Here is a 22,833-nt window from a genome sequence, read left to right as displayed (position 1 = left end):
TGCAGGTAATTGAATGGTTTCTTCCCTGTGTGCCTAGGGTGAGACCTGTCAATCATGAAGAGTAGCACTAGGAAGAGCCAGACAGATCCTTAAAGTATATCTAAGTGTCAGAGAAGAGTATACATGGCTGCAATCATGCAGCTAGGATTTTATTCATGCTACCCACGTTTCGGCAACATGAATCATATGACAGGTTCCCTATAATTGTGAGACAAATGTAAGTCATAAAGATTGTAGAAATTTACATCTTTAGAAATTATGAGGCTCAGGTGAATCAATTGTTGGGTTTGCAAATGTCATCATTTAGTCTTTAAAAATGGCACCTGCTTGTGCTTCACAAATAAAAGTTTGACATTTTTTGAAGCTATTTTAGTGCCTGCTAATATTAAAATACACGAGTCAAGATATAAACACAAATTAGTGGCATTTTGTAGTAGACAAAGTGTATTGCAGCTAATAATTTGCTTATAATGTCACTCACATGGCATCACAATGAACGATATCTAAAATAAATCATGTTATTATACACCTGTCATTGGAAAATATGTTAGAAGCTTCCAACTACTGGTTGCATCAAGAGTATAAATACTAACTGTTGCCCCTGTACGATCATGAGACAACCTGCTTTATACAACTGCTGGTTGTATCCTACAGACAATAGCCAGTATGAATGACACTATAAAAAGACCCGTGCACTCCCAGATCTGTTAGTGTAGTGTCGGAGCGGAGTCTAATCTATATCAGAGCTGACCTGTGTACAAGAGCCAGCAACATTAAAAGAAACATGAACCCTGCCAAGCTTAGAAGCCGCACAGAAAATCAGTTCAAAGCTCACGAGGAACAAGAAATGGATAATTTAGGGAAAAGGGCTTGGGATAACCCAGCCTATGATGGTTCTCCATCTCTAAAAATCAAAGCCATATACAACCCCAAAACTGTTTTGGAAAACCCGTATGACAGTATGGACAATTTGGGAGACCCACCACCTTATCAGGAAGAAAAGGAGCGTATGAGGGGTAACATATGCTCACAATGCTGTGCCCACATCGTCCATGGAATTAGAGGTAGGTACGGTTCTTACTAACTCTGAGAAATGAACGCAGGTTTCTCATATGGAATATTTTGTAATATCATTCTATATCTATTACATATATTTTAGCTACTGAGCTGACAGTTAGTTTGAGATTACCTAGAATTATTTATGAATTTGTAAGTGTGGCAAAAAGTTATATAGAGAATTTCCAGAAAGAACCATTACTGCTTAGTGAATGTCAAAAATGCTTCTGCTTAAAAAATATACATTGACATTTAATTAGTAGATGAGAATTATGGGTTGTAAACCAATTACTAATCCTTATGAACTTGAAGGGCATACTGGAGAGTGAAAAATATTTACACATTATATATAAAGTATATATATATATATATATATATACACACACACACACACACACAGTACAGACCAAAAGTTTTGACACACCTAATTTTTCTCTATTTTCATGACTGTGAAGATTGTATATTCACACTGAAGGCATCAAAACTATGAATTAACACATGTGGAATTATATACTTAACAAAAAAGTGTGAAACAATTGAAAATATGTCTTATATTCTAGGTTATATTCATAGTAGCCACCTTTTGCGTTGATGACTCCTTTGCACACTCTTGGCATTCTCTTGATGAGGTTCAAGAGGTAGTCACGGGGAATGTTCTTCCAACAATCTTGAAGGTGTTCCCAGAGATGCTTAGCACTTGTTGGCCCTTTTGCCTTCACTCTGCGGTCCAGCTCACCCCAAACCATCTCGATTGGGTTCAGGTCTGGTGACTGTGGAGGCCAGGTCATCTGGCGTAGCACCCCATCATTCTCCTTCTTGGTCAAATAGCCCTTACACAGCCTGCAGGTGTGTTTGGGGTCATTGTCCTGTTGAAAAATAAATGATGGTCCAACTAAACGCAAACCGGATGGAATAGCATGCTGCTTCAAGATGCTGTGGTAGCCATTCTGGTTCAGTATGCCTTCAATTTTGAGTAAATCCCCAACAGTGTCACCAGCAAAGCACCCCCACACCATCACACCTCCTCCTCCATGCTTCATGGTGGGAAACAGGCATGCAGATTCCATTCGTTCACCTTTTCTGCGTCGCACAAAGACACGGTGGTTGGAACCAAAAGATCTCAAATTTGGACTCATCAGACCAAAGCACAGATTTCCACTTGTCTAATGTCCATTCCTTGTGTTCTTTAGCCCAAACAAGTCTCTTCTGCTTGTTGTCTGTCCTTATTAAACCTGACATGGCACACCTGTGAAGTGAAAACCATTTCCGGTGACTACCTCTTGAAGCTCATCAAGAGAATGCCAAGAGTGTGCAAAGCAGTCATCAATGCAAAAGGTGGCTATGTTGAAGAACCTAGAATATAAGACATAATTTCAGTTGTTTCACACTTTTTTGTTAAGTATATAATTCCACATGTTTTAATTCATAGTTTTGATGCCTTCATTGTGAACTTACAATTTTCATAGTCATGAAAGCACAGAAGAATCTTTAAATGAGAAGGTATGTCCAAACTTTTTGTCTGTACTGTATATATATATATATATATATATATATATACACACACACAATATACTATCAGCAATAGTGAACTCATAGGGTTAGCCTAAAAATTTGTTACATTATTATATATTATTTATGTGCCCCAACAGATGCAAATTTTTGATTTACACAAAATTCATCCATTAGAGGTTACCATCTGCTCACCCAGTGGACCTTTTCAGGTCTATGGTCACTAGTGTATTAGTTTAGTAATCACATTCTTGCTGATATATATGGACTTTTCATCACAATTAGTTATGAAAATTGCTCTGTATGTGAATCAGCACTTCTGATCTTCCTCTATATTTATGTGTTGTGTTTATATCTTCAATATTCTCACATTATAAATATTTAAAAACATATTTTGATTTTTTCATTCTGCATTACTGGTGAATTACTGCAAGTAACTGATGGAAAATATCAACACTTGTACAAGGTTTTCTTTTGGATATTGTGGGTTTTTTTCTAATTTCAGAGCTATTGTAAAGATCAAGCTATATTTTAAAATACTTATAACATTGATTTTTTTTTTTTGTATTATTTGTTTTTTACAAAGAGACTCACAAATTTCATTTTTGATACATTCCCTCTTTGCCATATTTGGTTCCTGCATTTGGTATAGGTAGCTCGGTCACTTTAATAAGGCGTTACTTGTATTGCTGTAAACACACATATTTAAAAGTAGTATGTTTTATCCTCTACAAACTTTATTTTGAGGATAAACATATGAACTCTATACTCTAATATTTATTTTTTGCAGTATCTTTTGGATGCTTTGGGTTTTTTTTATTCTGAAAAATCCAATAAATACAGAGCTTAGAATGAAGGGTGATCCATTTGTAAAGATTTGTGCAAAAAAATGAGTTGACTATAATTATTATAGCTTTGCCTCACAATTACAGATTTATTGGTCTTTTTACTTCTGCAGCTGAATGTTTCAACTTATACTGAATTTTTACTACCTGATACTAATTATTATTACTGCATTGTACAAGCTAATATTCATTTTAGACTTGTAGATCATTAATTATTGCTCATTCTAACAAAGTTCTGTATAAATATTACATTTAAGCCTACTTAAGATTTAGTTTACACTTAAACATACATAGATTAGGCTATAGTCACATGACAGTGATTTTTTTCTGTATGCATTTAACCATCCATGTATTATCCGTATTTCTTGTATACAGAAAACAAATTTAGGATTTCCAAGCTTCTCTTATCAAATAGGAAGCAAAGATGTCATCCTTGAGCTATTCATTTTTATCAGTAACCCTTTTACTTAAATGGGTGTGTTTTTGTCTGCAAAAAATGTGTTTTTATAATGAGGATCATCGATCAGCGAAGAAAAATCTGACATGTGAATGATTCCATAGAATATAATGTGTCCATGTACTGAGGTGTAAATAAGGTTGTATTCAAATGTCAGGGTCTCTCAATTAATATTTCTTAAAAAGCAGTTTCTGGGGGCATGAAAATGCCTAAATAGAGTTTTCTAATTCTGATGAGATCAGCTAGATAACACATCAATCAACAATTATTTAGAACCAACACTATACAATATATTTCTACCTGTTCAATATCATAGAAGCCAATGACATTGGCCCATGCATGGGCATCTTTACTTTTCTGTTTTTAATTCAATCAAGTATAAAGATTTGCAGTGATGCCATCATTTTCATATAGCCTGTAAAAATTGTGAGCAGCAACTTCCAAATCAAGGAGATTCAAGCTTATCTACTACAAGGGGAGGCATGTAAAAAAAATGCACCAGTATTGTTCATTTTTAATGAATTTGCCTTCTAATATTTGGGGCATTGCAATTTGAATGATATTTTGCCAACTTATTATTATTCATTTTTTTTCAAGCCCGAAATTATCCTCTTTTCCCCCAGGTGCTCTGAAAAAAGTAAATGATGCAACATAAAAAAAAACAGTGAAGGATGCGGTCTATAGCAGCCCACTTCGAAAGGAGGAGGGCCCCAACAAACCATTTTCTATCCCTCCAAACCAGAAGGCCACAGCGAGTGAAAGCCCAAATTGTGCTCCGGGCATCCAACAGGGCTGCTACCCAAGTTAAACCAAGGAGGAGCAGAACCTGATGGCCACATTCCCCCTCTAGACTGTTCAGGAGGGAACCCATAAGTGAACCGCATCCCGAGAAGTCCTTGAAACAAGACAAGCTTGTAAAAAGTGACAAATAGTAGAAAACAATTAAAAGAAATTGAGGAAGGTATTTTCAATGCAAAACTGACTAGACCCCCTCTGGGAATTAAAAAAATTCCCCCATTCTTGGTTGGAGGCCCGGATTGAGAGTGTGTGCTCAAAGTACTGTAAGTGTGAAAGAGAAGTGCTATGCAAATGTGCCCTACAACTCAGTGGCTTTCCCATGCCCAGTGAGTATAGACACCTCAGGGTCACAACTGCTTGGGCACTGTGCACCTCGGGCTTTCAAACTTACCTGAACTAATGGTTTTGATCCCAGAGTTCTAGGTTTTTCCCCGCTCACCGTACCCAGTATGCATGATGTATTAATTTACTTGGGCAGCCCAGGCCAAAACCATCTTTTTGAAAGATGCTTTAACAGTTGGGTGCTGGAACCACTGTGCTGAGGACTAAGGAAAGTCTGGAGGGGCGTAACTAAGTGCCTGACCAATTCGATTTAGGATATAAGTCGGCTGACGATACTGCAAGCTGACCCCCAGGGATAGGTAGCAGGGATGGCCAGGAGAAGGGAACAGTAGATGCTGTCAGGCACTGTAGGAACAAGGAAACCACGGATACGGACTGGACCTGCTGATGTACAGATGAGCAGTAGTAGTTGCGGACTGGACCGGCTGATGTACAGAAGATTACTGGCAGATGTGACTGGATGGGGTGATGTGCAAATGAGCTCTGGCAGGTGAGGACTGGACCAGCTGAAGTACAGAAGAGAACTGGCAGGTGCAGACTGGACCAGTTGATGTACAGAAGAGCACTGGCAGGTGCGAATTGGACCGGCTGAGAGACAACAGGCGGGCACGGCTGATGGACACTCAGCCGGGCACGGTTGATAGGCAGGTGGACACGGCTGATGGGCAGGAAGATGTACAGGAATACAAGCACTGGGACCTCAGAACTAAGAAGAGTGTTTAGGAAGAAACTTACAACAATGATGTGGGCAGGTTGCAGGGTGCAGTAACAGACCGGAGACAGAGCAATGGTTAACGTGGAATTTATTTAATAGTGGATACTCCACCCAGGGAGAAAAGGGGTTAAACTGAATAGAGCAGTAAATGTTGACTTGGAATAAAACAGGTTCGGGCAATTTAAAGGGGAAGTTCAGTAACACTTATCAGTCAGACGACGTCAGAAATTGGAATCCTGTAGTCGAGTGGTGGCAACAAGGCTTTGGCGCATAAGGGGTCTGGCGTCATCATGAGGAAGATGGAGGTCCGGTTGCTGGCGGTGGCGGTGGATCCTCGTTATCCTGACGGGGGTCCTGGGTCCAGAAAACAGAGTAGAGGTACCGTCACAGTCTCTAGCACTGCCAGAGTAGGATGTTACTTGGCATTGGCAAGTGGGTGTATCATGATACAGTCCACAGCAGGTCACCCGACGTGCTTGTCTCTGAACGTGCGTTTCTCATTCCTGACAGGGGAATTTGTCACTCACAGTCTCTAGTTTCAGCGTAGACTTAGTTGGTGTTTGTTGGCAGTCTCTGGTTGAGGATCTGAGTCCCTTTAGGCTTGGGCCTGGTCCATCCCATTGCACACTGGTCGGAGCCCTGACTATGTCCTTCTGCGAAGTAAAGGTATCACCGCAGTGTTTCAAGGTAACGTTTCGACCCACAGGGTCTTTCTCAAACCTTCTAATAGTAGAAACCGAGCGGAGGGCACAAATCCCTGGAGGGGTGCAGGAGTCCCGTTAGGGGCTATAATTGGAGAGTCACAGGTGTCTGCGGTGGTGGTGTGACCACCGCAGACACCTGTGACTCTCCAATTATAGCCCCTAACGGGACTCCTGCACCCCTCCAGGGATTTGTGCCCTCCGCTCGGTTTCTACTATTAGAAGGTTTGAGAAAGACCCTGTGGGTCGAAACGTTACCTTGAAACACTGCGGTGATACCTTTACTTTGGTGTTTGTTCACTATAATAAAGAAAACCACGTTTTTTGCTGAAACAAAAAATCTGAAAACTTATTTTTTGAGTGCGACTGTTGCTGTACATGACTATATTCTGGAGTATCTCTCCATGTTCAGTCTGCACCACTATTAGCGAGAGTGCACGTTTTGTCCTTTACTACGATATGTCCTTCTGCGTGCTGCACGTTTCCGCCAAGTCCGCCCTGCTTCCCGCATGCAGTCTCTTTTGTATAGCTGTGCCCCCTAACACTGAGTGCAAAGGTCGGTCTGGGGTTTTAAGCTTTCCCCTGGGTGCACCTCGGGCATCAGCAGCCAGAGCAGGAAGAGCGAGAGCGAGGACACGGCGGTGATTGAGTCAGCATCTCTCCCGGGGGAGAGAAGCAGAAAGTGGAGACACCGGCGCTGCAGATGATATATTTGATCTTAGCCAAAAGTCTGAGAAGCGATAGTTTGCCAACTTGTTCCTCTAATACATTTAGCCCATATAGTACAGCAGTGCTGCAGCGACAAAAGTGATTTGTTTGCCACTGAGGTTGAGTTTACACAGGGAAGGATCTATGGTTTGCACTAGGACAGATAAATGGCATAGCCCTTTGTGTTTGGATTGATATATGAGCTCTTGTAAACAATGGGTCAGACCAGGAATCAATTATCAAAAGTCTCCTTGTAGCTCTGCACTGATATTTGCTCCTGTGCAGAACATCATTCTTATGGCACGAACACAATGTTTCTTTTTCACATTCAATTCCCAATTGCAATTACTGTTAAAGAAAAATGTTGTACAAATCTTTAGCAGCACCATGCATAAAGAGGTAATTCCACCCATCCCATAAATTTATGGTATATCACCAGGATATCCAAAGTCTAGGGCTCCTGTAATCCTAAGAATACATATTTGTGTTTTATCACATTCTAAGACTTTTTTTCAATGCAGGGAAAATCAATGAAGGGGCCATTTGTCATGCCTCAGGATTCGATCCAGCAGTCCTGTGCTTTTCTGTTAGCATCTATGTCCGGTGAACCACAGAAGATCCTGTCACTGCCTGGGTGCTGATTATCTTTTGCCTTGCGTCCATTCCTTTTTGACAGCAGGTGTTTTACATTTGTTATCTAGCCTGTCCTATCACACTGCAGGTGCTTCTATTTTAACCTACCTCCTGATTCTGTTCTCTGCTAGTGATGATGTTATGACTGTGTTGTAAGTCACTTGGGAATAATAGGTTATACACTAAAAAAAACTGAAACTGACCTTGCCGCTTCATGTACAGACTAGATATCCTGACACCACAGTCCCTAGTGGTGCCTGCGGGTGCAGAGATAGCCCTAACCGCAGACTAGCAAATGGCTACTCAGACTTAACCTGCCTAAATGGCCATCATGTTGCTTCACATTCCTCCTAAAAAAAGGCAAGAGCAGAGTTTGAATTCCGTACAAGAGGAGAAGTGTGCTGAACAAAGGGAAGATCCCAGAGTGAGTAAAGTAAATAACTAAATACCAAGCAAAGAATAAAGCAAGTACTGCTAACAAATATAATGCCTACTTACTAATGATAAACTGAAGATAGGTGCAAAGTAGTGCAAAGAAACAGTAAAGCGAAAACCTATAGATGGAGTTTCTCAGACTGGCTCCAACAATCAATAATGTTAGAAAATCCAAATGACTCTATAACCAGCAGAGAACAGAATCAGGAGGTAGGTTTAAATATAAGCACATGCAGTATGATAGGACAGGTTAGATAGCAAATGGAAAACACCTGCTGTCAGAAAGGAATGGACGAAAGGCAAATGGTAATCAGAACCCGGACAGCGACAAGATCTCCTGTGGCTCAGTGGACAAAAGCCAGATCGAATCCCGAGGCAAGGCACCACTTCATTATCATAATCAGTGGGGATTTCAAAGGTCAGAACCACATTTAGTGTAAAGAGATGGCAAAATTGGGATAATATACTGTATATAGCATGAGTTGTCTTATTTTAGTAAACACCTTATTATAAAATTTATCATGTATTGACCAGAGTAGAGCGCAACTAGAAAGTACAACTCATGCACTTACAGACTGGAAAACGACAGCCCCCTGATTTTATTGGATACTGCAGATAACCAAACACTTGCTGCTAGTTTTCTCCATAATTCTCACCTGAACAATGGAGGTCACTGTAAAAGGATATTCTATTATCAGCTTAATATCTAGGGATCCTTTTATTAAAGCGAACAACAACTTTTAATACTATCAAATATTTTGTCTTATTTTAACATAGTGTGAAGAGCAAAAGGATAACAATGTTTTGAACTTTTGACTTTCAGGCTCCATATCTCACCATCCACTACTACTTTGATCATGAGACTACCATCATTTTATAGACAATCATCTGGGGTATTTCATACATAAATGTGACTTGTAACTATTTAGCATATGATTAGTTATGCAGATTCTTGTCACTGCGTTGTTACTGTTTTGCTCCTGGTGGTGGAAAAATCTTTTTCTCCCTGAATACTACAAAATACAACCTGTTCTCACATTCCCTAATAGCTCAGCGTGTTATTAGTTTGATTCCCAAGCAAAAGGTCACTGGTTCGAATCGAGGAGCAACAATGAAAACGATTTCCCAAGAAAACAGAAAACAGAAACCGCATCCAGCTCATCAATAGCGGTCTCTTGGCCAAGAAAGTTGCCAAACTGCATCATGTGAGTGCCATGAAAGTTAGGAGGATACGAATTGATGTCCATTCACCCATTCAAAAGTCAAAACTTGGACGTCCAGGCAAAATATTGGATTCAACAAGTCAGCTCATCCCAAGGTTTATTAGTTCTGGTGCAACAAGCAGTGGAGGTGGCTCATATGCTTCATAATAGTGAGATCACAGACGTCGATCCAAGCACCGTGTGATGCACATTGCACAATTCTGAAATTGTGGCCCGAAAATAGTGAAGAAGTCTCAACTTCAATATTGTCATAAGACACGTCGGTTCAAAAAGTACAAAATTGGACAGTAAAGATTTGAAACAGGTGATTTGGAGCAATTACACAAAATTCAATAGACTAGGCTATGATGGGTGCAAATGGTCTGAAAGAAACAAAAGAAAAAATGGCTAACTGATTAAGAAATTGAAGGAAATGTCAAATTTGGTGTAGGAAATCTAATAACATGGGATTTTTTCACAGGCAAAGGCATTGGGTACTTCACCAGGATCAATGGTGGTCTCAATGCTGAGTTATAAGTGAGTATTCTACAACATGAGTTACTTTGTACTCTCTAGTACTATGGCTATAAAAAGGAAAACATATTGTTCCAACAGGACAACAACACTAAGCATACATCGAGACTGGTGAAGAAATGGTTCAATGACAATGAAGTAGAGGTGCTGGAATGGTCCTTACAGTCCTCAAACCAATCAAACACTTGTGGGTAGAATTGAAGAAAAAACTGATACATACCCAAATGAGTCGACCAGTAAGCACCAACTTTGGAAACATGTAGAAGAAAACTGAGATCAAATTTCGGTTGACACATATTTGAGGCTAAGTTCACACTAGGTGTTTTTGCTGCTTTTTTTAATACTTTTTTAATGCTAATTTTCAGCTGTATTTTTCAGTACCAGCAAAGCCTATGCTATTTCAAAAATCACATATACACACATTAGTATTTTTTGTCATCAGTATTTTGTACTTTGCATGTTTTTTTTGGACATAGAGCCTGTCACTATTTTCAGCGGTTTTTCAGCGTTTGAAAAAAAGCACCAAAAACGCAGGTATCATATTTTGCTGATTTCTTGTGCCAAAACCTGATTCTTTGGAATAGGACTTCTTTTCAACACTAAAATTTTATCAGCATGCACAAGAGACAAATCTAGCATGCCAAAACCGCCCCAAAAAATTAACGAAAAAACAAGGAAAACGTGCTTTTTTCCTTCTAAGAGATCAAATTTTGCTGCAGAAAAAAAACCGTCACGTGTGAACTTATTCTGAATTTGATCGAGAGCATGCCCAGAAGGATTCAGGCAGTGTTGAAAGCCAAAGGTGGATTTACAAAATACTGATAAAATAAAAATTTAAATTTAGAGCTTTAAGAGCAAAACAATAACAATGCAGTGACATGACAAGAATCTGCATAACTAATCATATGCTAAATAGTTGCAAGTCAAATTTATGTATGAGATAGCCAAGATGATTGTCTATAAAATTATGTCAGTCTCAAGTTCAAAGGATTTTTCACTGTATCTTAGTAAATCTTTCCAGGAATGTTACATGAAGAAAATATTGCAGGCCAAAGTTACTAAGATTTGGACTCAGACAAAATCAGAGCATTCATGTTAAACTATAAGCATTAAAAATGATGTATGGTCCGCTTATCATCCTGTTGGGTGAATAGCAGTATGCGTAAACTGATTATCCAATAGAAAACAGAATATTCAGCATTACACAGGATTATCTGCAAAGCAAGAAATGATAAAACGAACTTCATTAGCTTACGAATCTGGAAACACTATCATAAATCTTTTCTTCCATTTACATTGCCCTAAAAAGAGTATTATAAGCCAATTAAGAATCAATTATATGATTGTAGTTACTAAAGCCCCCATACACTTTAGATAGCTGGTAGATGTTTCAGTCACTCATTTGGCCAGCAGGTATCTCCCATGATTTCTCCCTTTAGGTCGATGTCACACTTGTGCGTGCAATGCGAGAAACTCGCACGAGTCTCTCTCACCAATACCCGACACTGCCGCCGGCACTCGGGACCACAGAGTGCGGCTGCATGTATTTCTATGCAGCCGCACGCTCTGGTCCTGAGTGCTGGCAGCAGTGCCGGGTATTGATGAGAAAGACTCACACGAATTTCTCCAATTGCATTCTCAAATGTGACACCGGCCTTACACAGGAGCACTCAGCTGTGTTCTCTATGAAAGCCGATACCAGATACAGGTGCTTCTCAGAAAATTAGAATATCATCAAAAAGTTAATTTATTTCAGTTCTTCAATATAAAAAGTGAAACCATATATTATATAGAGTCATTACAAACAGAGTGATCTATCTCAAGTGTTTATGTTTACAGTTTTCTGTTAATGTTGATGATTATGGCTTACAGCCAATGAAAAGTCATTATCTCAGTAAATTAGAATAATTAACAAAAAAACACCTACAAAGGCTTCCTAAGCCTTTAAAAAGGTCCCTTAGTCTGTTTCAGTAGTCTCCACAATCATGAGGAAGACTGCTGACTTGACAGATGTGCAGAAGGCAGTCATTGACTCACTCCACAAAGAGGATAAGCCACAAAAAGTTATTGCTATAGAAACTGGCTGTTCACAGAGTGCTGTATCCAAGCATATTAATGGAAATTTGAGTGGAAGGAAAAGGGGGGTGGTAGAATAAGGTGCACAAGCAACCGGGATAACTGTAGCCTTAAGAGGATTGTTAAGAAAAGGCCATTCTAAAATTTGGGGGAGATTCACAAGGAGTGGACTGGTGCTGGAGTCATTGCTTCAAGAGCCACCATACACAGACGTGTCCAGGACATGGACTACAAGTGTCGCATTCCTTGTGTCAAGTCACTCATGACCAATAGGCAATGCCAGAAACATCTTACCTGGGCCAGGGAACAAAAGAACTGGACTGTTGCTCAGTAGTCCAACGTGTTGTTTTCAGATGAAAGTAAATTTTGCATTTCATTTGGAAATCAAGGTCCCAGAGTCTGGAGGAAGAGTGGAGAGGCCAAAATCCAAGCTGCTTGAGGTCTAGTGTGAAGTCCCCACAATTAGTGATGGATTGGGGAGGCATGTCATCTGCTGGTGTAGGTCCACTGTGTTTTATCAAGACCAAAATCAGCGCAAACGTCTACCAGGAAATTTTAGAGCACTTCATGCTTCCCTCTGCTGACAAGCTTTTTGGAGATGGAAATTTAATTCTCCAGCAGATCTTGGCACCAGTCCACACTGCCAAAATTACCAATACCTGGTTTAAAAACAACAGTATCACTGTGCTTGATTGGCCAGCAAACTCACCTAACCTCAGCCCCATAGAAAATCAAAGCAACCTGGGCTTCCATAACACCTCAGCAGTGCCACAGGCTGATTGCCTCCATGCCACGCCGCATTGATGCAGTAATTGTTGCAAAAGGGGCCCAGAGCAAGTATTGAGTGCATTTACTGAACAAACATTTCAGTAGGTCAACATGGCGGATTTTAAAATCATTTTTCAAGCTGGTGTTATAAAGTATTCTAATTTACTGAGATAATGACTTTTGGGTTTTCATTGGCTGTAAGCCATAATCATCAACATTAACAGAAATAAACACTTGAAATAGATCACTCGGTTTGTAATGATTCTATATAATATATGAGTTTCCCTTTGTGTATTGAAGAACTGAAATAAATTAACTTTTTGATGATATTCTAATTTTGTGAGAGGCACCTGTATCTCTGACAGCTAAACTCTTTGAGAATAAAAGGATTGGGGAACAGACGGGAAGCCCCCATACGCATAAGACAGTTGACAGAACCCATCGATATCAGAGAGAACAGCCCAGATTAGTCTGTGTACGAGGGGCTTAGCAAGTATCAATAGATAAGGTACATTATCACTGCAGGATTATTGTGAATGAGCATTCCTAGGATAACTTGTTTCACGATAACCTTGCAGTCTAAATAGGCTTTCAATGAATGAGCAAAATACTCGTTCATTGGGCGAAATGATTTTTGGATTTTCACAAAACATCATTGTTTTCGGAAACACAGTATCCTGTGAAAACAGCACCTACACTGCTGAGAACAATGGCAGTCTGTGTACACTGAACAACCTATTTGTCACGACTCAGATGTTGGGTGACCCAGGACCAAGGGCTCCTTCCCTGTCCCTAATACTAGGGGGCACCCTCGCTCGCCCTATTCCCCGGGATACTTCTGAAGGTGAAGATGCTGGGACCTCCACCCTTGCCTTATCTCCTGCTTCAGCCCTCCGTCTGTTCCCTTGCCCCGGCCAGGGAAGAGAGGAGATGCTGTGCACCACACACGAACAAGGGTAAACTGAAAATACCAAGTATACAAATATTCACTCACATGTAACAGAGGAATGCATCGGGGAGAGGAGGATGGGAGAAAACCAAAGTATGAGGAGGGAAGGGAATTATCACACTTACAAACCCAAGTCACAGATAACTCCTTCAGATTTCTTCTCATATAACCACCAAACACTTCTCCTCCAAGCCAAGCAGCATAAACTAGATCTGACAATGTGTTTCAGTCAGGACCCAGATTATAAAGGGGATAGGAGTCGCTAACAGTGCTCAGCTGAGGGCTCAGATTCCCTGAGCTCCCAACATGGCCGATTAACCCCTGTTCTGCCAAGATAAATTAACACCAGTTAAAAAGAAGTTGAAGTGCTTCTTTTCAGCGCAGGAGAAGGAGCAAAACGCTGCAGTCTTCTGGCTCCTCTCTGTTGCGGTAATACTATGACACAATTACAGGTCTAATACAGATCGTTCTGTTTCATTGATTGTAAGTGTGGAAACAGGAGACTACTAAACAACCACCGATCAGTAAATATTTACTAATCAGCGATCATTTAATACTGCAAAATAGGGTTATGTAAGCCGACCTTAAAACTGAGTTTAGACAAATGCCGATGTGTGGTCTGTTTTGCACACAAACAACAAAATTACAGAAATGATATTAGTCTAATTTAACCCTTAGAACCTGTCAGACAATTGCTGCTGAATGATCTATGGGTACTATGAAATCCAGACACGCTCCCTCCTCACAAATAATTATTTTTTACACTTGCATGGCCTATAAGTCTCCTTGCACTGACATGTCATGCATGCTGTACACAAGGAGAAACGTCACCCTTTAGACCGCAGTCAGAGGCCTGTCATACAGCCAAATCACATCTCATGCTTTGTACTGAGGAGGGGGCAACACCCTGAAACACATGTCTGCAAATTAAGATTCTGATTGGGATTTTATCCTAAGTCATGTGGAAACACTTGTTAAAGGGCCAATATTGACTTTTAGGATTGCTACTTCCAATAGGTGGCACTACAGCTTAAGTCCTTTTCCTTTCTAAAGAGGCAATTTGCGTATTTTTAGTCGTAAATGCTGCAACATTTCAGAGAAACATTATTTGAGAAATCAGCAGGGTAATAGATGATGAAGAGTCCATATTACTTGTAGCTTCTTCCTACACAGTTCAGCTATTCACCCAAATAGATGAGAACCTGTCAATAAAGCAACGTCATTGGGAAGAAGCTAGAGGATACTGCCCAGTGGTTTCTTCTCCCTTCCTTAATCTGTCCTTTCTTATAATGTGAGGCATAGATTGCACATATTACAAAGATTTCCCCTTTTTTATGCTATCACCAACATAGCGTTCATGTTTCCTGCTCACACTTTGCCATTTTTATGTTGCTTTCCAACTATAAGTAAGTCAAGGTCAAGGTTTGTAGTGGTCCAGAGCTTCTCATTGAAACAAATACAAATATATAAAATTATAGAATCCTATGATAAAAGCTTTCATTACAGAAACAGAGAAGGGTTTGACCTTGAACAAGCGTCCACAAGTAAATGGTCCCTGGTGCAGCCGTATGGCACCGCATACTCACATTAGAAGGCTATTATGAAAAGGAAAAACAAAGTGAAGCAGCATGAGCCGGCACTCGTAACGAAAGAAGTTAATGGTTTTTGTATTTCATTGTTTATTACATATTACAAAGTCATTGTTGTATTCTTAATTTAGTGCTCTAAAAGTCAAAGCAAACCATTTTCACTTTCATTTGACTTTTAATTGCTTGACTTAACTTGTAATATTCTAAAATGTCCTAGTGTTCCCACTCAGTACACATTAAACCTGTATTTGAAGGTCAAACTCCTTCTATATTTATATCTTTAATTATATCCTGTACTCTCAGTGTTCATCCCAAAACAAAAGTAGCTTAAAGAGATCAGGCTACAAAATTACAATAATATAATCAACTTCAATGTTAGATATTTTATGGAAGATGCTCAGTTTGATAATGTGGCATTTCAATGGTTTCATGCAGGAGGAATTTATGGACAAGCTCAATGTAAATATACAGTATGCATAGAATCACTGACGAAAAGTGTTGGCTGAAACCCTTTCAGAAAATGAACAATTTCTCCCAGAAAATTATTGCAATTATGCATTTTTGCTATACATATGTTTATTTCCTTTTTGTGTAATGGAACAACACAAAAAAAACAGAGAAAAAAAGGCAAATTGGACATAATTTCACACAAAACCCCAAAATGGGTTCAACTAAATTGTTAGGACCCTCAACTCAGCTGGTATCAGGTGTGATTTTCATATTGTTCACACCTGTTACTTGCCGCAGGTGGGTTTGAACAAGCATCCCAAGCTTGAAACAAAGTTGTTTACCCACATTTTTGGAAACGTGCCAACAATTGTGTCCAGCCCATTTTGAGAGTTTTGTGAGAAATTGTGCCCAACTTTTTTCAGTTTTTTTTGTGTTGTTCCAATACACAGAAAGGAAATCAACATGTGTATAACAAAACATATGTAATTGCAAACATTTTCTAGGATAAAAACTTCATTTACTGGAACAACTTCAAGGGTGCCAACACGTTAGATGCAAATTGCCTCTTCAGAGAGGAAGAGGATTTGAACTCTAGTGCCACCCATCGAAAGTAGCAATCCTAAAAGTCAATATCGACTTTTTAATGAGTCTTGCCATTTGCCTTGGGATAAAAGCGCAATCAGAATCTCAATTTGCAGACACAGTGTTTCAGGGTGTTGCCCCTCGTCAGTGCAAAGTATGAGAAATCTTGCCCCTTAGATGCCAGTCTTAAGCATCTCACCTAGCCAAATCAGATTTCATACTTTGCACTAATGAGAAGCAACACCCCATAACACCTTGCTTATCAAAGCATGAGATCTAACAGTAACACCCAAGATTGTGTGCTTACATTCTGAGTGCTGTTGGAGAAAGATTGTGGGATCCCACCATGCAAGCAACAGGAAGATTGTACCCAACTTTTGCTAGAAAGTCGGGCCCTATAGTCTGCCTTTAGGGAACCTTTATTGCATATTTCAGAATAATTTATCTTTAGTAAAATCATCAGTTTGTGGCTGAACTCTGCTTTCTCATAAAAAGGCAGTCACACACTGGTGATAGGAGCTCCTTAAGATATATGCAAGAAATGCCTTCCAATACATAATATCCTCTTTTAATAGAATAACAAAGCTAAGTCCTATCTTCTGGATTAAGCACATTGCTATCAAGGGGAGGATGATGGGAAGAAGAGACAGGGTGAAGGGCAAAATGACCTCTAATCACTGATTTCATTGTTTAATCAAACTCACTGCCTTCCATAAAATATCTAAAGGCAGAATGAAAGTGCAGATCACAAGAGGGTATTGATTTCTCCATTACTATAGTTCTTCATCAATCCTGAATTAAAGTGTAGCCTTGCAGTTTGTTTTGAAACCTGACCAGGACAGAATATACATGGACGTTGTGTGTTCTCCTTGTAGTGATGCGTTTTTACATCCGAAAAACATGCTGATTTGTGATTAACCACAATGTGAGCAAGACACCTAAGGGGAACTAGCAGTTGGTGGGTATTCCATGAAATATTAACCCCTTCATGACCTTGGGATTTTTCGTTTTTCCGTGTTCTTTTTTCACTCCCCTCCTTCCCAGAGCCATAACTTTTTTATTTTTCTGTCAATTTGGCCATGTGAGGGCTTATTTTTTGTGGGACGAGTTTTACTTTTGAACAACATCATTGGTATTAGCATGTCGTGTACTAGAAAACGGGAAAAAAAATCCAAGTGCGGTGAAATTGCAAAAAAAGTGCAATCCCACACTTGTTTTTTGCTTGGCTTTTTTGCTAGGTTCACTAAATGCTAAAACTGACCTGCCATTATGATTCTCCAGGTCAGTACGAGTTCATAGACACCTAACATGACTAGGTTATTTTTTATCTAAGTGGTGAAAAAAAATTCCAAACTTTGCTAAAAAAAAAAAAAAATTGCGCCATTTTCCGATACTCGTAGCGTCTCCATTTTTCGTGATCTGGGGTCGGTTAAGGGCTTATTTTTGCGTGCGTGATGTTTTTAATGATAGCATTTTGGTGCAGATACGTTCTTTTGATCGCCCGCTATTGCATTTTAATGCAATGTCGCGGCGACCTAAAAAACGTAATTCTGGCGTTTCGAATTTTTTTCTCGCTACGCCGTTTAGCGATCAGGTTAATGCTTTTTTTTAATTGATAGATCGGGCGATTCTGAGCGCGGCGATACCAAATATGTGTAGATTTGATTTTTTTTTTATTGATTTATTTTGATTGGGGCGAAAGGGGGGTGATTTAAACTTTTATATTTTTTTTATTTTTTTCACATTTTTTTTTTTACTTTTTTTTTTTACTTTTGCTATGCTTCAATAAGCAGGCACAACTCGATCGCCTCTGCTACATAGCAGCGATCTGCTGATCGCTGCTATGTAGCAGAAATGGAGGTGTGCTGTGAGCGCCGACCACAGGGTGGCGCTCACAGCCACTGGTGATCAGTAACCATAGAGGTCTCTAGGACCTCTATGGTTACCATCCTAATGCATCGCCGACCCCCGATCATGTGACGGGGGTCGGCGATGACGTCATTTCCGGCCGCCCGGCCGGAAGCGGTAGTTAAATGCCGCTGTCTGCGTTTGACAGCGGCATTTAACTAGTTAATAGGTGCGGGCAGATCGCGATTCTGCCCGCGCCTATTACGGGCACATGTCAGCTGTTCAAAACAGCTGATATGTCCCGGCTTTGATGCGGGCTCACCGCGGAGCCCTGCATCAAAGCAGGGGATCTGACCTCGGACGTACTATCCCGTCCGAGGTCAGAAAGGGGTTAAAAGGAATCTGTCAGCAGGTTTTTGCTAAATAATCTGAGAGCATCGTAATGTAGGGGCAGAGAGCCCGATTCCATTGGTGTGTTGCTTATGGTGCAGTTTTGATACAATCCCTGTTTTCTCTGCTGTAGTTGTAGCACTGGCCAGAATACTGAGCTGTGTATAACCCCGCCCACACCACTGATTGGCAGATTCCTGAGTACAGTGTACATTGTCAGCAAGCTGCCAATCAGTGATGGGGGCGTTACTACACAGATTAGCCTGACTGACCTGCACCTGAGACCTAGTCAGGCAGTAATACTATCCAGCTGATAAAAAACTGATCATACTGACAACACACAGTCTAGTCAGAGATATATCCTTGGAATCAGGCTCACTAATTTGCCATAAATTATGCTCCTCTCAGATTAAATAGCAAACACCCGCTGACAGATTCCCTTTAAGTGTAAGAGATCATGGCATCTTAATGGGATAATGATCAGTCGCTGAATCTCTAGAGGGGGTTGGGGCATAACAAAGATGGTGGAAAAATAGCAGGTGGCAGGAAATATATGTGATATGATTATATATAGATCCGAAATCAACTGGACTTGTCCCTATTTGAGGGCTTAGTCTAATCACGTGAGAGCTTTGTCCTGGGCTTCTCCGACGTCTTCATCGCTCTGTAGCTTCTCCTCCTCCTCGGGGTCAGGGCCGCATCTCTCTGCTCAGTGCATACATGAAATAAAACTATTCTATTTCCTTCTTGTCTTGCAATTGGGTCTTCCCGACAATCTCATGCTCGTAAGAAGCAGCTCTAGTGATGATGTATTTGTATTCTACAGGTGAAGAAAAAGTCAGATTTTTTGGTTCATATAAAACTACTAAAGATAATTGAAAACAATTACAAAAAAGTAATTCTTAATGATGAGCGAGTGTGCTCGTTACTCGGGTTTTCCAAGCATGCTCGGGTGATCTCCGAGTATTTTAGGCGTGCTCGTAGATTATGTTTGTGATGCCACAGCTGCATGATTTACGACTGCTAGACAGCTTGAATACTCGGAAATCACCTGAGCATGCTCGGAAAACACGAGTAACGAGCACACTCGCTCATCACTAGTAATTTTCTCTTTTTTGTGAATCTCCCCAGAACTCGAACCAAAAATCTCTATAATTACAGGCAGGAGCTAAAACTATTGAGCCACAGGCTCTGGTGATGTCATTGGGAGAATTTTGTATACTTGATCTGTACTGCAGCCATGAACCCCACAAGGAGAAAACGCAGAGACAAAGAGTTGTGCTCAAAAGTTTATATACTCTATCAAAATTTTTGCTTTCTTGGCATTTTTCAGAGAATATGAATGAATACACCAAAACTTTTTCTCCACTCATGGTTGGTGGTTGGGTGAAGCCATTTATTGTCAAAATACTGTGTTTTCTCTTTTTAAATCATAATGACAACCTAAAACATCCAAATGACCATGATCAAAAGTTCACATACCCCATTTCTTAATACCGTGTATTGCCCCCTCTAGCATCAATGACAGCTTGAAATCTTTTGTGGTGGTTGTGGATGAGGTTCTTTATTTTCTCAGATGGTAAAGCTGCCCACTCTTCTTGGCAAAAAGCCTCCAGTTCCTGTAAATTCCTGGACTGTCTATCATGAACTGCACATTTGAAATCTCCCCAGAGTGGCTCAATGATATTGTGGTCAGGAGACTGAGATGGCCACTCCAGAACCCCAACTTTGTTCTGCTGTAGCCATTGACAGGTCGACTGGGCCTTGTGTTTTGGATTGTTGTCATGTTGGAATGTACAAGTACCGTACGTCCCATGAACAGCTTCCGGGCTGATGAGTGCAAATTTGCCTCCAGTATTTGCTGATAACAAACTGCATTGATCTTTCCTTCAACTTTCACCAAGTTTCTTGTGCCTTTGTAGCTCACACATCCCCAAAGCATCAGCTCTGTGCTTTACAGTAGGAATGGTGTTAATTTCATCATAGGCCTTGTTGACCCCCTGCCGAGGTATGTAAACTTTTGAGCACAACTGTATATTGTATATAACAGTGAATGTTATGTCTCTGTATTGTAGAGGGAGAATAAAAGAGAGATTTTTTTTCTTCCTATGAAATTACTAACAAAATAATGAAAAACACTTACAATAATGTCATTGCTTGTTTTTAAAAATAATAAACATCAAAAATCAGCAAATGATATGGACATACTTGGCGTCCCTTTAATCGTAAAGGCCAACACAACACAGTAATCAAATTATTTATGGGGATCAGTAAATGGCATGATTGATATTTTCTCTATTAACCCCTTCACGACATCTGACGTATATTGGCATCATAAATTGTGTCCCGAGTTTAATGTGAGCTCCTGCGCTGAGCCACATCTTTCCCGATGCATGACAGCTGATGCCAGGTACCACTCACCTGGGCGCTGGACCAGATTCCTATGAATTGATCTGCTCAATTCTCGTCCCAACCATCCAGGAAAAAGCAGACAGTCCTAGATTTGAGTCTACGCCCTGCATTCTCAGGAGTATGCTGAATGTCTTCACTGCCACTGCCCCTCTGACATCTCCTACCAGGGTAGGAAGAAATGATAAATGGGCATGGATTGGGGTGTGGCCAGGGGCATGGCCAAAATTTGCATCGGAATGCTATGTTCGCCACATGATTTGACCCTCTTTCAGTTCTTAAAAAGTTGGAGGTATGGATTATAGGAAGTGCAGGGTTAAAAGGGCTTTCTGCAGCCAAATGTTACTGTCCATTTGGAACAAGACACAGAGCATTATGTATTAGTGAAGCAGAGTTTGTGAAACTTTATTCACATGGAGTTAAAGTCCCAGCACTATTCATAGAATCATAGAATGTTAGCATTGGAAGGGATCTCAACGGTCAACGTGTCCAACCCCCTGCTCAATGCAGGATTCACTAAACCATCTCAGACAGATGTCTTTCCAGCCTCTGTTTGAAGACTTCCATTGAAGGAGATCTCACCACCTCTTGTGGCAGCCTGTTCCACTCATTGATCAAACTCACTGTCAAAAAGTTTTTTCAACTATCTTATCTGTATCTTCTCCCTTTCAGTTTCATTCTATTGCTTCTCATGTTTCCATGTGCAAATGAGAATAAGGATGATCTTTCTACACCAGGGGCCTCAAACACGCGGCCCGCGGGCCGCATGCGGCCCCTCCAGCTGCTTCATGTGGCCCGCAGGCATATAGGCCCCGTAACCATTGCGCTCGCTCCAGCAGCCGCCGACATCCGCGCTGTAGTGCAGTGTATTGCCGCGCAGAGACCGGCTCTTGGCACAGCAATACTAGTGTCAGCCGCCGGCCTATCAGAGGCCAGCAGCTGAAATGGCATTGACGTCATACACCGCTGCGCCGGGACGCAGATGTCAGCTCCTGGCCTCTGATAGGCCGGCGGCTGACACTAGTATTGCTGTGCCGAGAGCCGGTCTCTGCGCGGTAATACATTGCACTACAGCGCGGATGTCGGCGGCTGCTGGAAGCGCGATCATCAAGGGGTCTATGTGCCTGCGGGCCACAGGAGCAGAAAGGACACAGATGGAACGGAGGACAGGGGACCTGTCTAATATATGGGGGGGGGACCTGGAAGGGGCACATGTCTGCAATATATGGGGGGACCTGGATGGGGGACCTGTCTGCAATATATGGAGGGGACCTGGATGTGGGACCTGTCTGCAATATATGGGGGACCTGGATGGGGGACCTGTCTGCAATATATGGGGGGGACCTGTCTGCAATATATGGGGGGGACCTGGATGGGGGACCTGTCTGCAATATATGGAGGGACCTGGATGGGGGACCTGTCTGCAATATATGGGGGAACCTGGATGGGGGACCTGTCTGCAATACATGGGGGGACCTGGATGGGGGACCTGTCTGCAATATGGGGGGGCCTGGATGGGGGACCTGTCTGCAATATGGGGGGTGGCCTGGATGGGGGACCTGTCTGCAATATGGGGGGCCTGGATGGGCGACCTGTCTGCAATATATGGGGGACCTGGATGTGGGACATGTCTGCAATATATGGGGGACCTGGATGGGGGACATGTCTGCAATATATGGGGGACCTGGATGGGGGACATGTCTGCAATATATGGGGGACCTGGATGGGCGACCTGTCTGCAATATATGGGGGACCTGGATGTGGGACATGTCTGCAATATATGGGGGACCTGGATGGGGGACATGTCTGCAATATATGGGGGACCTGGATGGGGGAC

The 22,833-nt window shown here is 41.1% G+C and overlaps 1 protein-coding gene across 1 annotated transcript in view; it reads left to right on the top strand.

Moving 5' to 3' along the window:
- The first annotated feature begins 738 nt into the window (after positions 1-738).
- The window catches only part of PKD2L1 (polycystin 2 like 1, transient receptor potential cation channel), a 102,564-nt gene continuing 80,469 nt past the window's right edge, over positions 739-22,833 (top strand). Inside the window, exon 1 of the mRNA XM_069753439.1 lies at positions 739-1,064. Within this exon, the coding sequence (XP_069609540.1) occupies positions 785-1,064 (280 nt within the window). The 5' untranslated portion in view covers positions 739-784. The remainder of the gene's footprint in view (positions 1,065-22,833) is intronic.

Source organism: Ranitomeya imitator, chromosome 2 (assembly GCF_032444005.1).
Source record: "Ranitomeya imitator isolate aRanImi1 chromosome 2, aRanImi1.pri, whole genome shotgun sequence".
Lineage (NCBI taxonomy): Eukaryota > Metazoa > Chordata > Amphibia > Anura > Dendrobatidae > Ranitomeya > Ranitomeya imitator.
Note: the sequence above shows the minus strand (reverse complement) of the source record. Positions and strands in the feature narration are given on the sequence as shown.